The sequence below is a fragment of the Pocillopora damicornis genome, chromosome 13 (assembly GCF_964200805.1).
Source record: "Pocillopora damicornis chromosome 13, jaPocDami1.2, whole genome shotgun sequence".
Lineage (NCBI taxonomy): Eukaryota > Metazoa > Cnidaria > Anthozoa > Scleractinia > Pocilloporidae > Pocillopora > Pocillopora damicornis.
Window position 1 is genome coordinate 5097023 of NC_142682.1, and position 12489 is coordinate 5109511.

The window sequence follows — 12489 nt, forward strand, 5'->3', positions numbered from 1 at the left end:
AAAACTGCGTAAAACAGCAACGAAGCATCCGGGCGTGTGCGATTTAGATTTAATGGGGCAGCAGTCATAACGGTTCCTTGTGCGGCGTTCATACACAACAAATTCATGAGTCTCAATTAGCTCATCGTTTATTTTTAACCTCTGTTTTTCTCTAATGTCATCTCTCTCGATGAAATATTAAATACACACATAATACTTTTTGTGTCTAGTGCGTTAGCACGCAGACACAATGGAAGAGCGTACGGAATTCGAAAAGCACTTTATATACGCCACATTTGAGCACGAAATATGATGTACTATTTAAAAGCTCCTATCGGTTCAGTCACTACGATAGACCAGTCAATGAAGGAAAGAAACACCAGCGGATCGGCGCCAAATCGTGTCCAACGCTCTTTTTAGAAAAAAAAAACAAACAAAAAAACAAAAAAACTAACAACAAATTCAATATATCATTACGTTCAAGTTGCAAGTTGCAGACTGCAAGTTTACTCCTATAAGCTAGGTAAGAGACAGAAATTTGGCTCATACAACCTCTTAACATAAACCCTCAATATTTCTGTTAGAAAATGCTAATAGAAGATCTCTTTACTCATGGTAATTTATATCTTTAGTTAGAACATTATATCTCGAAGTTTCCTCGATACCCTCGGGTGAAAAAATGATTTAAATGTATTTATATTATCCTAAACAATGCATCAACGGCTGGGTGTGTTCAAACCAACACCATTATCTCAACCTATATATTTTGTTTCCTCTTCATTCAGACACCAGTCGTTTTAAGATTCGCGTTTGTTGACCGTGAATAGTCTGGATCCTCTCTACCATGCATCTCAGGAGGTATTGCTTCAACGTCAGCGTATACCGTGGGCTCATAGCTGGATGGTTTTGGTGGCTTTGCAGAATCAGTTTCATGGTCAAATTCAGCAAGTTGAGCGTACACAAAGTCTGCCTCCTTTCGCTTGAATAAAAGTAATAACAATAATCAATAAAAATGCGCAACTTGGCGGTAATGCTACAGACAAGTTTATGATATAGCGGTAATCCCCTTTTTTTCTTTTTTTGGCAGACGACACATGTAGCAGAATTTCAATGCAATAGGACTCGATCTAACAAAGATCAGTATTTAGATTCCCTACTTAGATTAGAATGTTTATGATGTTTTTCATGTGCACAATTCTTTCCAATGCGCTTGTATACGAAAATATTGCACTCATTTAAAGGCTCTTTTACTTTCTTTTCGTTTTCAACTCTCGGGCGTACATGCAGTCTCATATCCCCACCATGGTACAAGGGAGGGGGGAGGGGGTGGTTGGACACGAGAGAACCTCTACCCATCCATTAGTGAGTTCGTTACATTTCGATATTTTGAATAGTTTTTACCCTAAATAGATAGCCTTTTATGTTGCCTACGAATATTAATATTATGGGATACATATGCAAATCACGCCGCTAGAAGTGGGGGGGGGGGGGAAAGGGGGGAATACGGTGGTAACATCAACGGACAGTTCTGCACTTTTTATTGCAATCTATTATTTTGGCTTATCAAAAGCACAGTTGCTATTGAACCTAATCAGGAAAATAGAAATAATACCCAGAAAATAAATCTTAGGTTTTGTGCTTCCCTTTTCAACTTAAAATTGTTTCGCAGCCCATTTGGATTCAGGCAAAAGTTTCGCGACGAAAACGGGATTTTGTTTTTGGTTTTCCTTTATTTCCTCGCCATTACAAAAAAGAAAAGAGATAGAAAGCAACAACGCAGATACAAGCGCGTTTTAATACTCAACGCACTATCTAAGGAATAAACTACACTGTCGGTTTACCAGTGTAATAAACCACGCGGGATAAAGGGATAACACGAGAAAAGTTTCTTAAGTTGCATGTCAGTCAGGAGTAATGAAAATCCGGTTGGATTTATTTAAATTTTATCAAACAGTTTGTATGATGTTAAACGGTGCCTGAACTTTTCACTTCTACAATAACCTGCAGTGCAGGCTTCTTATTAGTGCGAGTTAACGTCACATGCTCGCGATCATTTATCCCACCAGCCATATTTGATTTGGAGTTGGAGTAGACGGCAGGGGTAGGGGCCCCCTTTGTAAAAATTTATTTCTTTACCCAGGCTCCCGCTGCCATTAAAATCAAAGATGGCGGCCATAATTTCCGTTAAGAATGATATTGAGCACTCGCTCGCCAAAATTACGCCTACTCTATAGGTTACTCCTACAAAATATTCATGCACTCTCGTTGAGTCTTCGCAAGTCTGTTCAATATGGACATTTGTACCATAAATTGCACGAAAAAAACTGGCTGGAGAATATGTAACATATACATAGCAGCGCGCTAAACATGAACAAATTCTCTAGTGGTGCAGCTTACTTAATGATGTGACTTTTTTAATTGATCATTTTAGCCCGATTAGGCGATCGAGGCGTAATTATTTTGACGACCTTTTAAATGGGATTTTAAAATTTCCAGAACAAGTCGGTGCTATAAGGCAGTATATTGTTGAAATCCAGGACACCTAAAACTTATTGTGGTTTAATTTGTTCGGTCGTCGCTTATTTAATTTAATATTTTGTTACCTTGTTTGTTGGAGTTTACACGTCTCCTATGATAATGTTTCAGTCAAGTGCGCCCGTAAATCACCCTTATAATAGAGAAGGCTAAAATAACTGTTGGATTTTAAAAAGAAAGCCAATAGGACCCAATTCCATATTTGTCGTTTTTCTGTCTCAGTATCAGAACCCCAGCAAGTATCACGGATTATCAATATTATAAATCACAATCCTGCTATATTGGTAATTACCAGATAGTGGGGGAAAGCAGTCATTTTTTAGGTCACTGACCTTTGTCACAAGTGGCCAGGTTTAATATATATTTTTCTTCAGCACTTCCCGGAGGATCTTGCGTACGGCTTGTTGCAGTGTCCAAGAACTTGGGCACAGTTTTCCCCAATACGGACCTCTCGGCTGATAAATTGCGTACATTTATTTCATTCAGACACCAGTCGTTTCAAGATTTCCATACATTGGCTGTAAGGAGTCTGGTACTTCAACATCAGCATATACCGTAGGCTCATAGCTGGGTGGTTTTGGTGGTTTGGTGGCATCAGTTTCATGGTCAAATTCAGCGAGTTTAGCGTAAACAAGGTCTCCTTCCTTTCGCTTGAATCAACACAGAAAAAAAAAATTTCATAGATCAAAATGCCCTTCAATGGTGATACTTGCGACAAGTTTATGTCATGGAATCTCTTTTTTTTTTCTTTTTGGTCTGATGCCACATATAACAAACTTCTCAGCGCAAAGAGCCTCGCTCTAACGAACATCAATATCTAGATGCCCTACGTAGACAACAATGTATTCCATAATCTGCCTCTCTTCAGGTTTAGTCATGCGCACAATTCTATCTGCTTGTAGACGTTCAAGAATCTGCTCATTCATCTGCTGCACATGCTATATTTAGTAGAGTCCATCGTCCTAGCAAAAATTTGAAATTACACTGAATCTCAATTACATCCATACTTCTAACGCTGAATGTTCACCTTCTTGTTTGCCTTGTTGACAACAGCATATTCACAATTTTCTGGTGGTAGTTGAAGCCTAGTATTATTCTTGCTGTTCGGTGACCCAAGAAGCTTTGCGGCTTCAACTTGATTCACAGATTCATATTGGCTTTCTCCTAATTGGTCGTTCTCGCTGCTTAGGTAAAAAAAAATGAGAATGTTGGTTTTGCGGGGGAGCAAAACGGGAGGTTCTGTAGGGAAACCCACGAAGCAAGGACTAGAACCAACAACAACCGCAACCGACACGTATCACCAGATCCAGGAATCGAACCCGAGCCATAGCGGTGGGAGATTAGCGTTCTCACCACTCCGCCATCACCGCTCTGAAATCATCGCAGTGCGTGGGAAGAGGATTCATTTCAGTCTCAAACATTCTAGACACGTGTGTCCTTAGCAGGGATTTGAGACACGTTCCTTGATGTGTCCCTCTCCATCCAGGAGTATTGATTGGTACACAGAGACCACGTTTGACAGGGACACAAAGGCACTTGACGGAATGTAAGGAGGGGAAAGGGGAAGAAGTAATCCTGCTATGAACTGGATTATCTTTAGGGAAGGGAGAAGTATCAATACTCGTAATTGCTCTATGCTATGCTAAGAGGATAGGATTTTCAGCAATAGTATGCTGAACTTACCTTACCCTATACAAATTGAATAAGTACTGGTTGGTGTTATCATTTGGTAATGATCTGTTGTAAGAAACTCAAAACGTACCCCCCAAAAATATTAACAAACGAATTCGAACAATTAAATAAGCAAATAAACATAAAAACAAAGCAAAGATAAATACTGACTTCTTCGGCGCTGACATATTCGGCGAAGACTCTTTAGGCAGTACGCTCTCTGTATCTTAAAAAAACAAACAAACAAACAAACAAACAAACCATTTACCGCAGGAACCATCTCCTTTGTTAACAACTAATGATAATAATGTATAAAAATAAAAAGATAAACATTTTTGTTTTCCTAAGCGGAGATTAACAGTGGCTACAACAACAACATAACAACGAAGACTTTTCTGAAATTGTGGACGCATAAGTGCAGACTGGTGTTAGTTTTACCTATGATCATTTGGAAACCACTTTTTCAACATCTGCCAAACTAGTTATTATGTATTCAAAGCTGGTTTTTGATTCAACATTGCTTATAAGCACGACGTCGACAAAGGAAAGAACGGCTGAGAAGTTAAAAGGCAATTATTCAAGTTAGCTTTGCGACTTTGATGATGAAACCATGCCCGAGTTACATGTACGTCACAGTGGAACTGCAACGATATTTGACCTTTTATTGGAACAAGATTAAGTAGCATGTGCAAGCCAGGTATGTAATCAAAAATAAATGCAATAAATATTATCTGAAAATCAAGGAACAATAACATTTTCCTGAGAAAAGAAAACAACAACAACAAAACGAACATGAAAACAAACAGACAAAAAGGGCTTGTTTGGTCTCCCGTTGTACTGTGTGGTTAGTCTCCAGTTCTATTTTCGCAGTCAAAATAATAGTCTTTGAGAGACAGAAGGTCAGTTAAAGGCTTCGCCGCATGAATGATATCTAAACCATTATATCATTAGAAACTATTTTAAACTATAATAATAGTTTCATCTTTACAACATCTAGAGAGTCTTCACCTTTTCCCTGACGTTTCTTTCGTCTTAATAAAATGACTATGATGAGAATAATAAACGCTACGAGGACCACTGCTCCTAACGATGCGCCTACTATCGTTCCTGTGGGAGAAGAACTGCTCATGTCATCCGCTGTGAAAGGGGTGTCTGTTGATTTCGCTCTGTCTGTTGATTTCGCCGTGGTAAGGATGGAGACAATTGTTAAAGACCCTAGATTTTAAATCAATGTATTAAAAGTTTCGTTCACATACACATGAATCATGATACAGTTTAACCTAAATAGTGATCCTGGCTTTTAATATTGATTTTAGCTTAAGACACAAAAATAAAACAAACAAATTAGGAAAACCACTGAGAGGTCAAATCTTTTTTCCTCAGATAAAAAAAAAAAAAACAGACAAAAAGACTAGCCAACCGGTAAGAAAAAGAGAGACAAATAGAGACCGTTTCGGTTTGTTTTCAAAATTTTAAAACGAAACATACAAATTTCGATTACTTCATGAAAGTTGCCCTTTTACATATCCTTAAATTAACCTGACACATCAGTGATATCCTGTTCTGTTGACGTCCTGACTTTTGTAGTAAAAGCTTTTGTTCCAGGAAGACCAGTGCTTTGCGGAACAGGATGTATGAAACAGCCTCCTAGACAATTGTCTGTTAAAGGAACATGACAACTGACACTCATTAGCTAGACATTTGTGGGGTGGCATTGCGATTAGGTGAGAATGTATTATTTTAGGCTTGTCCATAGCCATGAATCGATTCATTTCCAAGAGGTTCTCTTATAATTTATCTATAAAACTTTTTTAAAGGGGCTGGTATTACGGGAACTTTTTTCCTAAAGATGATAAGCCTTTAGTATGAGGTGGTTGCAAAGGGCGGGTTCCAGAAAGGTAAGGTGGGAAAGGAAAGATAAGGGGTGGGAAAGGGAAAGATAAGGGGTGGGAAAGGGAAAGATAAAGGGTGGGAAAGGGAAAGATAAGGGGTGGGAAAAGGAAAGATAAGGGGTGGGAAAGGGAAAGATAAGGCGTGGGAATGGGAAAGATAAGGGGTGGGAAAGGGAAAGATAAGGGGTGGGAAAAGGAAAGATAAGGGGTGGGAAAGGGAAAGATAAGGGGTGGGAAAGGGAAAGATAAGGGGTGGGAATGGGAGGGTAGAAGCAGTCTGTGGCTAATTCAGATTCATGCATGATAATAATTTTTGATAGAGCTAAAATCGTTTCTTTTATCTGGTGCTGATCAATACCTGATTCTTTCTCGCAAATCCATCCTCTTTGTACGTTTCCTTTAACGGTGCTAAAAGATCCTTTAATTCCAGGTGGAAATTCCTCATGAATCATCCCATAAAAGTCATTTGGGTCAGGACTTGAATTCTCCCATTTGTCAATAGTCAGAGATTTGCCATTGACCCAAGTCCAATTTCTTGTTGTTATATTTATCTCCAAACCTATGAACCATTCACCATTTTTACTGCCTACTCGGCCTTGAATCGCATTTTTGATAAATTCCCATTCCTGCTCTGTTTCTATCACCACAAGGTGTTTTTTGTGGTATTTACAGTTATCATTTGCTTGTGGCCACGCGTAATCAGCTGACTTGTTATTAAAGCTGTAACACGAGCAAAGCCTCTCTCCATCTACAAAGAAACAAAAACAAAACAAATTGCAGATATGTTGTTTTAAGTTCTAACAATAATCAACAACAGGAGGGGGAGGGAGGGGAGTGTTTGAACAACAGGAGAGATAGGGAGGGAATTATGTGAAAATGGATTACTTTCTGAAGCCAAGCATTATAACTGAACACGTGACTTGTTAGAGGGTGATCACCATCATTATTCACGCATTAATCAATAAGGTAATTAATAATAATAATAATAATAACGGTTTATTAACAGCGTTTACATGGGTAAAATGGCTCTACATGTTATACAAACATAAAATTGGGTATAACAATAAAAAAAAAATCAGAATTACTTATAATAATATATACATGCATATCTCTACGAAATATCTACTGCAGCTTTTAAAATTTTATGAGTTTCTTTTGAAAAGGTGTGGATTTCACTGCCCTTCTTGAAATAAGAGATGATATATAGCGCGCTATGAAAAGGAAAAGACCACCTTGATGGTTCTCGCCGATTTTTCTAAGGCTTTTGATATGGTTTGTTTCAAGACAACGCTAAAGAAATTCTACGAACTACGAATTCTACGATGATCTTCAATTTGTATGTATCAGACCTGCAAGACAACCTCGATCTATCCACATCTTGTTCTCAATACGCTGATGACACATCCCCTACACTCATTGTGCAGTAAGGGAATTGACGTGCGATTTAAACGAATCCCTTACCAAACTTGGATCATGGTCTAAGGACTCCAACCTTTAACCTTGCTTGAACCCTAATAAGACCAAATTCGTGGTTCTCTCCACCCAGCAAATGTCATCCCACCACAAATTAATAGATCGCGCTCTTAATCTCACTGTCGGAGACAACTCTCTTGAGCGAGTCGAATCTACAAAGTTTCTCGGGGTTACCATCCACAGTAACCTCAAATGGGACGACCATATCAAACATTTAGCTGCTTCGTGGTATGGTACCTTAGGCACGCTTAAAAAAATCCTTTACTTTACTAAATATAAGTTGAGAAAGGATCTTGCCGAATCGTTAGTTCTATCACGCTTAGACTTTAGTGACATTGCATTTTGCCCCCTCAGTGAAAATCTGCTTAAAAAGCTTCAGCATATTCAGTTTTCCGCTGCCAGCTTTGTCACGGGTCACTATGGGAACTCTGTGAATACTCTATTTAAATTAGGCTGGTTACCAATGAGTGAGCGTCGGGACCGTGGCATTTACTTAAAGCAGCACACAAAGCCCTGTATGATGAACATTGGCCCACGAATCTAAGGCTTGAAACTTTACAACACGGTAAATGCTTACGATCCAACGAAAATATTAACCTTAATCACTTTGAATACCTATTCTCTAATAGCAGGAGAAATGTGGAATTGAGGATGGTCATCGGAATCATCGGGGAGATTTCCGATCAGTTCAGTCAGCTCAACGTAGGGAGTCGCATTTACGTTAAGAGTTCTTTGCGCTGTAAACGCGGAATGAGCATTCAGCTTAACAGGATTGAAACGCAAGGGCTTTGGGCTAGGCTTAAGATTTCTGTTTTCACAATTACGTATTCATTTATCCATGTTTTTATTTATTTTTCGTTAATTATTTGTAATCTTAAGCAAGACTTAATGATTCGAAAAAGACCATCAGTCTGAAGAAGACCTCGGTTAGATTTAGAGGGAATAGCAGAAGAATCGCGGCGATAGCACAACCTCACGCCATACACACGCCAGTAATCTCATAGCCAGACCCTACCGTGTAACTGAAAGAAGGGGTTTTACAACCGCCCTCAACCGCCTGGCTTTGAAAAGTTAAGGTACGAGATAACCACATGATGATCAGATAAACGTCCGCTAGCAAAGTTGGCAATCAAACGAACATTACTATTCAATACTTCCTCAAATACTTCTAATTTACATTCTTTTCCTCAAAAAAAGTAAGCACCGCAAAGATGATTATAATAAAAACCAAAACTGCGAATATATCCATTAAACCTTCGCGCGTCACGCTTGAAATGTTTAAGACGATGGTATCATCCCACTTTTACGTCACGGCTGCTTTTGCATGACGTTATTTTGTCACGCCAGGAATATGAGTGATCATTACTCCATATTCTTAATCCATGTGAACCAAGCTGTCGTGAGGAGCATGAGACATTTAGCGTCAAAGCGGCTTCGACAAAATCTGGGTCCGACCGGATCGGATCACCGGTCTGATCACGGATCGGATCAGATTACGGACCGGGTCACGGATCGGATCACGGATCGGGTCATGTTAATTGCAATTATAAATTTTGCACCACAAGCCAAAATAAAGTCTGCGTGACATAATGAAGCGCAGGAACCACTGGGAGTTTCTTTGTTTTTGTTTTTTCGTCCAAAAACCCCATGGCCGTGTCGAGGAGTGTTGTGTAGTGCCACCGTGGACCAAGGTAAGCGAGAGGTATGTATCATTTCACCAGTCAGTTAAGAAAAACGCGACACAATCCACAGTTGCTTCTTAAGGTCCTTAAGCCTCTTCTGTTTCCGATGCGTGAAGCTCGTTGTACGCCATAGTTCGCAAACTGATCGACCTAAGTGCTAAGACCCGTGACCTCTCACGGAGCGCTACGAAATTTGACCAACGAGAAGTTATTACAGTGACATTTGGTTTGTTTCGCATTCCTCTCAATAACATTTGCGTTTCTCGGCTGTTCGAGGTCAGTGGAGGAGCTTAATTGCCGCTCAGATCGCAACAAATCGAAAAAATTTCAGGAAACCCTTTTTGTATTTTTGACGAAAACCGAAAACCAAATGCTAAACCGCGTAAAATCCGCAAACCGAAATGAACAGCAAAAACTAGAGTTTTTTGGCGCAAAAACCGAAAATCAATCTAAAAATAGCCTAAACCGCAAAACCGAAAATCCCAATGCTCCCATCCTGATTGAAGAATGATACGTACCTTGATCTCTCTTGCCTTTGTCCATGGCGGCACTTCACAACACTCCTTGAAACAGCGGTGAAAATGACTACATGGAGTTTTGGGGCAAGAAAGAAAAAAAATAATAAAAGCAAAACATTCAAATGAGCGTGCGCTCTATTACGTCACGCAAACTCTATTTTGGCTTATTTAGCTGCATCTCTAATTTTCATTGAAATCATTTTAACTTTTTCATGCCCCTTTTTTTAAACTCTTTATTATTTTGTACATGATTTGACTGTTTCAATTTTAGAAGCTCTCTTTTTTTGATCCGTGATCCGATCCGCGAGGTTTTTGTGCCTTAAAAAAAAAATGCCAGTGGGGCCTGCGCTCGATTATGTCACGCAGACTATATTTTGGCTTGTCACGCACAATGTCTAATTTTATTTAACATGATCCGATCCATGATCTGTGATCGGATCCTGATCCGGTCCGTGATTCGATCTGGTCCGATCCAGATTTTCTTGGCGCCCGCTTCATAGGGACAACTAAATGAAAGCTGGTCGAGTTTGCTGGATGACACGTTGGATTTGATAAAAAAATGCATGTGTTTCCTTTTCATTTCAATCGACAATCGTTGTACAGCTTGCCCTGTGTTAAGGCCAACTGCGTGAAAAGTCTTCTTTCCTAACAGTCAAAATGCAGTATATCAATAATATCTGCGTATGTAAGTCATTTTCATTGTAAAAATTCGCCATTGAAATAGATTAAATTTTTATGTCACATTTGATCGATGGCAAATAAGTCACGCCATCTTTGACAAGGATCGTTGCAGGACATCTTTTAAAACAATAAAGCAAGCTGTTGCGATGTACTTGAGACGTACTGCTTCATAGCGACAACTAAATGAAAGCTGTTCACAGTTCCAAATTCGAGAAAGTCGTACTCATAGCAAACACGGTACAACGGATCAAAATATATGGATCTATTGCCCTAATGGAGGCCGCTACTTCCTTTTCAATCCAAACGATCATTGTTGTGTAGCGTGAAGTGTGTTTAGGTAAACTGCGAGGTAATTCTTCTTTAAAAACAATCAAAACATAAGTCACCAATCATTTTTTTATGCGAGCAAGTCATTTGGTGGTGAGTTTCGCAATTTAAAGCATTGGATGCGTAAGATATTAGATTTGATCTTAAGTATCGATCACGTACGTACATCAACAAAACTCTTGAAGTCAAGGATTATTTTCAATTCTATTTCACTTACCAGTTCTCGGCGGCAACAAACCAATTGCAAGCACGAAGCATACATGTATCCTCGCGAAAGTCATCGTTCTAGGCTTACGTTTTGGATGAGAAAGTTTGAAACGCCAAGATAGTGAAAGTTACACTCGGCCGACCAATTAAGATATTTATGGTTACTCAACGTGTGACGTGGGAGGAATCAACGGAAGTTTGACAAGAGATCCCGCCTCAGAGAAACTTTAAAGTAAATTAAAAGGAAGTTGAATTTACCAGAAAATGAAAATATGAAAAAGAGAAATTTTGAATGATAAAACAACGCAAACTCCTCCTGTCAGCTTCTCTTTTAGCTTTAGACGAGAGGCAAAGTGTTCCGGTTTCTTTCGAATAAGCAGGGTGTAATGCGTTGAATATTTTTGGAATGTTCTCGAAAAGCTTTGTCGACGGATTGAGGTCGTCAGGGTCAGGCACTGTCTAGAAAACCGAACGCCACAATTAAGGAAAAAAATTCAACGCAAGATTCTTTTGTCTCTCTATTATTTATGTATGAACTTATATGCATATTGCTTGTGGTCTTCCAGATAGCTCGATGGATATTAACAGAGGTTAGTTTCGCATTCATTTTGAAGCGATCTGCTAATGGCCCTGCCAACACAGTTTGATCATTCAAATTTATATACTTGTATTTTGATTTATTGTTTGAAAGTATTTACTCAGTCACTTTAACAAAAATCATATCGATGGAATGTAAACACGAGGCCCGGAACCCATCAAGGGAATCTTTCTGTACGGATGAGTAATTACCACGATTCGCATGTAAATTTGATAAACAAAGTTCCAAACACTTACGTTATTTCAGTCATCTATTTATTTAATTTTTTTTACACAGACTAAATCGTCCTCTTAGTATGGATCCTGTAAGGACGCACCATACGGGAACGTACTAACGTCCTGTAAGGGAATTTGCCTAAATTTTATAAAACACGACAACACTAACCCTAAGCAAAACAAAATGCTAATTCATTCATCTTTGTTATGGCGTTTTCCAAGACAGAGCGAAAAAAACCTCGAAGCAAAGTCCTATCGAATAATTACCACTAACTACGTAATACAGAATAAGTAAAAAAACAATCGACTCAAAGCCTTCTCTTTTCTGTAATCCGGAAAAAAAAGCCTCGTAGTCGCACGAGGAGGCGAGCTCCTTCACCCATCACGCAACATATGCGCGTATGCAGATACAGTTGCCTCGCCTTGCTGTAATTTTTTTCTCCACCAGTGATTATAGTGTTACGAAGAAGCTGAAGTTTTTTTTTTTTTTTTTAATTTCTTTTATTACTTCGGGCAAAGCATTCACTGTACTATGGAACTTAACTGGTATGTAATGTTTTTTTACGCTCGCAACATTTCATTTTGAAAACATACTTAATGATAATAAATTACAAATTTTTATAGCTATATTACCATTAAAGAAATGCCTTGGTTTGCTTTCTCCTTTATTTTCATGCTTTTATCATTATTGTTATTGCTATTTTTATTACT

The 12489-nt window shown here is 38.8% G+C and overlaps 3 protein-coding genes across 8 annotated transcripts in view; all 3 read right to left on the minus strand.

Moving 5' to 3' along the window:
- Positions 1 to 12489, minus strand: part of LOC149035104 (receptor-type tyrosine-protein phosphatase F-like) — a 111957-nt gene that overhangs the window by 21779 nt on the left and 77689 nt on the right. The window lies entirely within an intron of this gene.
- Positions 111 to 5987, minus strand: LOC113666564 (uncharacterized). 6 transcript variants are annotated; one of them, XR_016182599.1, is made up of 6 exons: positions 5725 to 5987; positions 5194 to 5400; positions 4357 to 4411; positions 3542 to 3698; positions 2847 to 3164; positions 111 to 958 (listed from the first exon to the last, which is right to left on the minus strand). XR_016182599.1 is itself a non-coding variant. In XM_089192662.1 (5 exons), exons 1-5 carry the CDS (start codon positions 5873 to 5875, stop codon positions 2997 to 2999), a joined length of 738 nt encoding a protein of 245 aa, XP_089048788.1. In that variant the 5' UTR covers positions 5876 to 5987; the 3' UTR covers positions 1690 to 2996. The 6 variants fall into 6 exon arrangements, 2 of the variants coding, with proteins under 2 accessions (XP_089048788.1, XP_089048790.1); XR_016182598.1 differs by having other exon boundaries at positions 2807 to 3164; XR_016182601.1 differs by having other exon boundaries at positions 3542 to 3695; positions 5725 to 5986.
- On the minus strand, positions 6012 to 11127 carry LOC149035106 (C-type lectin domain family 17, member A-like). Its single transcript, XM_089192430.1, has 4 exons — positions 10976 to 11127; positions 9751 to 9817; positions 6220 to 6825; positions 6012 to 6028 (listed from the first exon to the last, which is right to left on the minus strand). The coding sequence occupies exons 2-4, from the start codon at positions 9773 to 9775 to the stop codon at positions 6012 to 6014; spliced, it is 648 nt and encodes a 215-aa protein (XP_089048556.1). The 5' UTR covers positions 9776 to 9817; positions 10976 to 11127.

Coding starts and splice junctions, on each gene's coding strand:
- LOC113666564 (XM_089192662.1), bottom strand. CDS start 5,875: ATGAGTGTCAGTTGTCATGTTCCTTTAACAGACAATTGTCTAGGAGGC. Junction 5,401..5,724: donor GGATATCACTGATGTGTCAG/GTTAATTTAAGG, acceptor TTTAAAATCTAG/GGTCTTTAACAATTGTCTCC. Junction 3,165..3,541: donor TCAACAAGGCAAACAAGAAG/GTGAACATTCAG, acceptor TGTTGATTCAAG/CGAAAGGAAGGAGACCTTGT.
- LOC149035106 (XM_089192430.1), bottom strand. CDS start 9,775: ATGGACAAAGGCAAGAGAGATCAAG. Junction 6,826..9,750: donor CAAAGGCAAGAGAGATCAAG/GTACGTATCATT, acceptor GTTTCTTTGTAG/ATGGAGAGAGGCTTTGCTCG.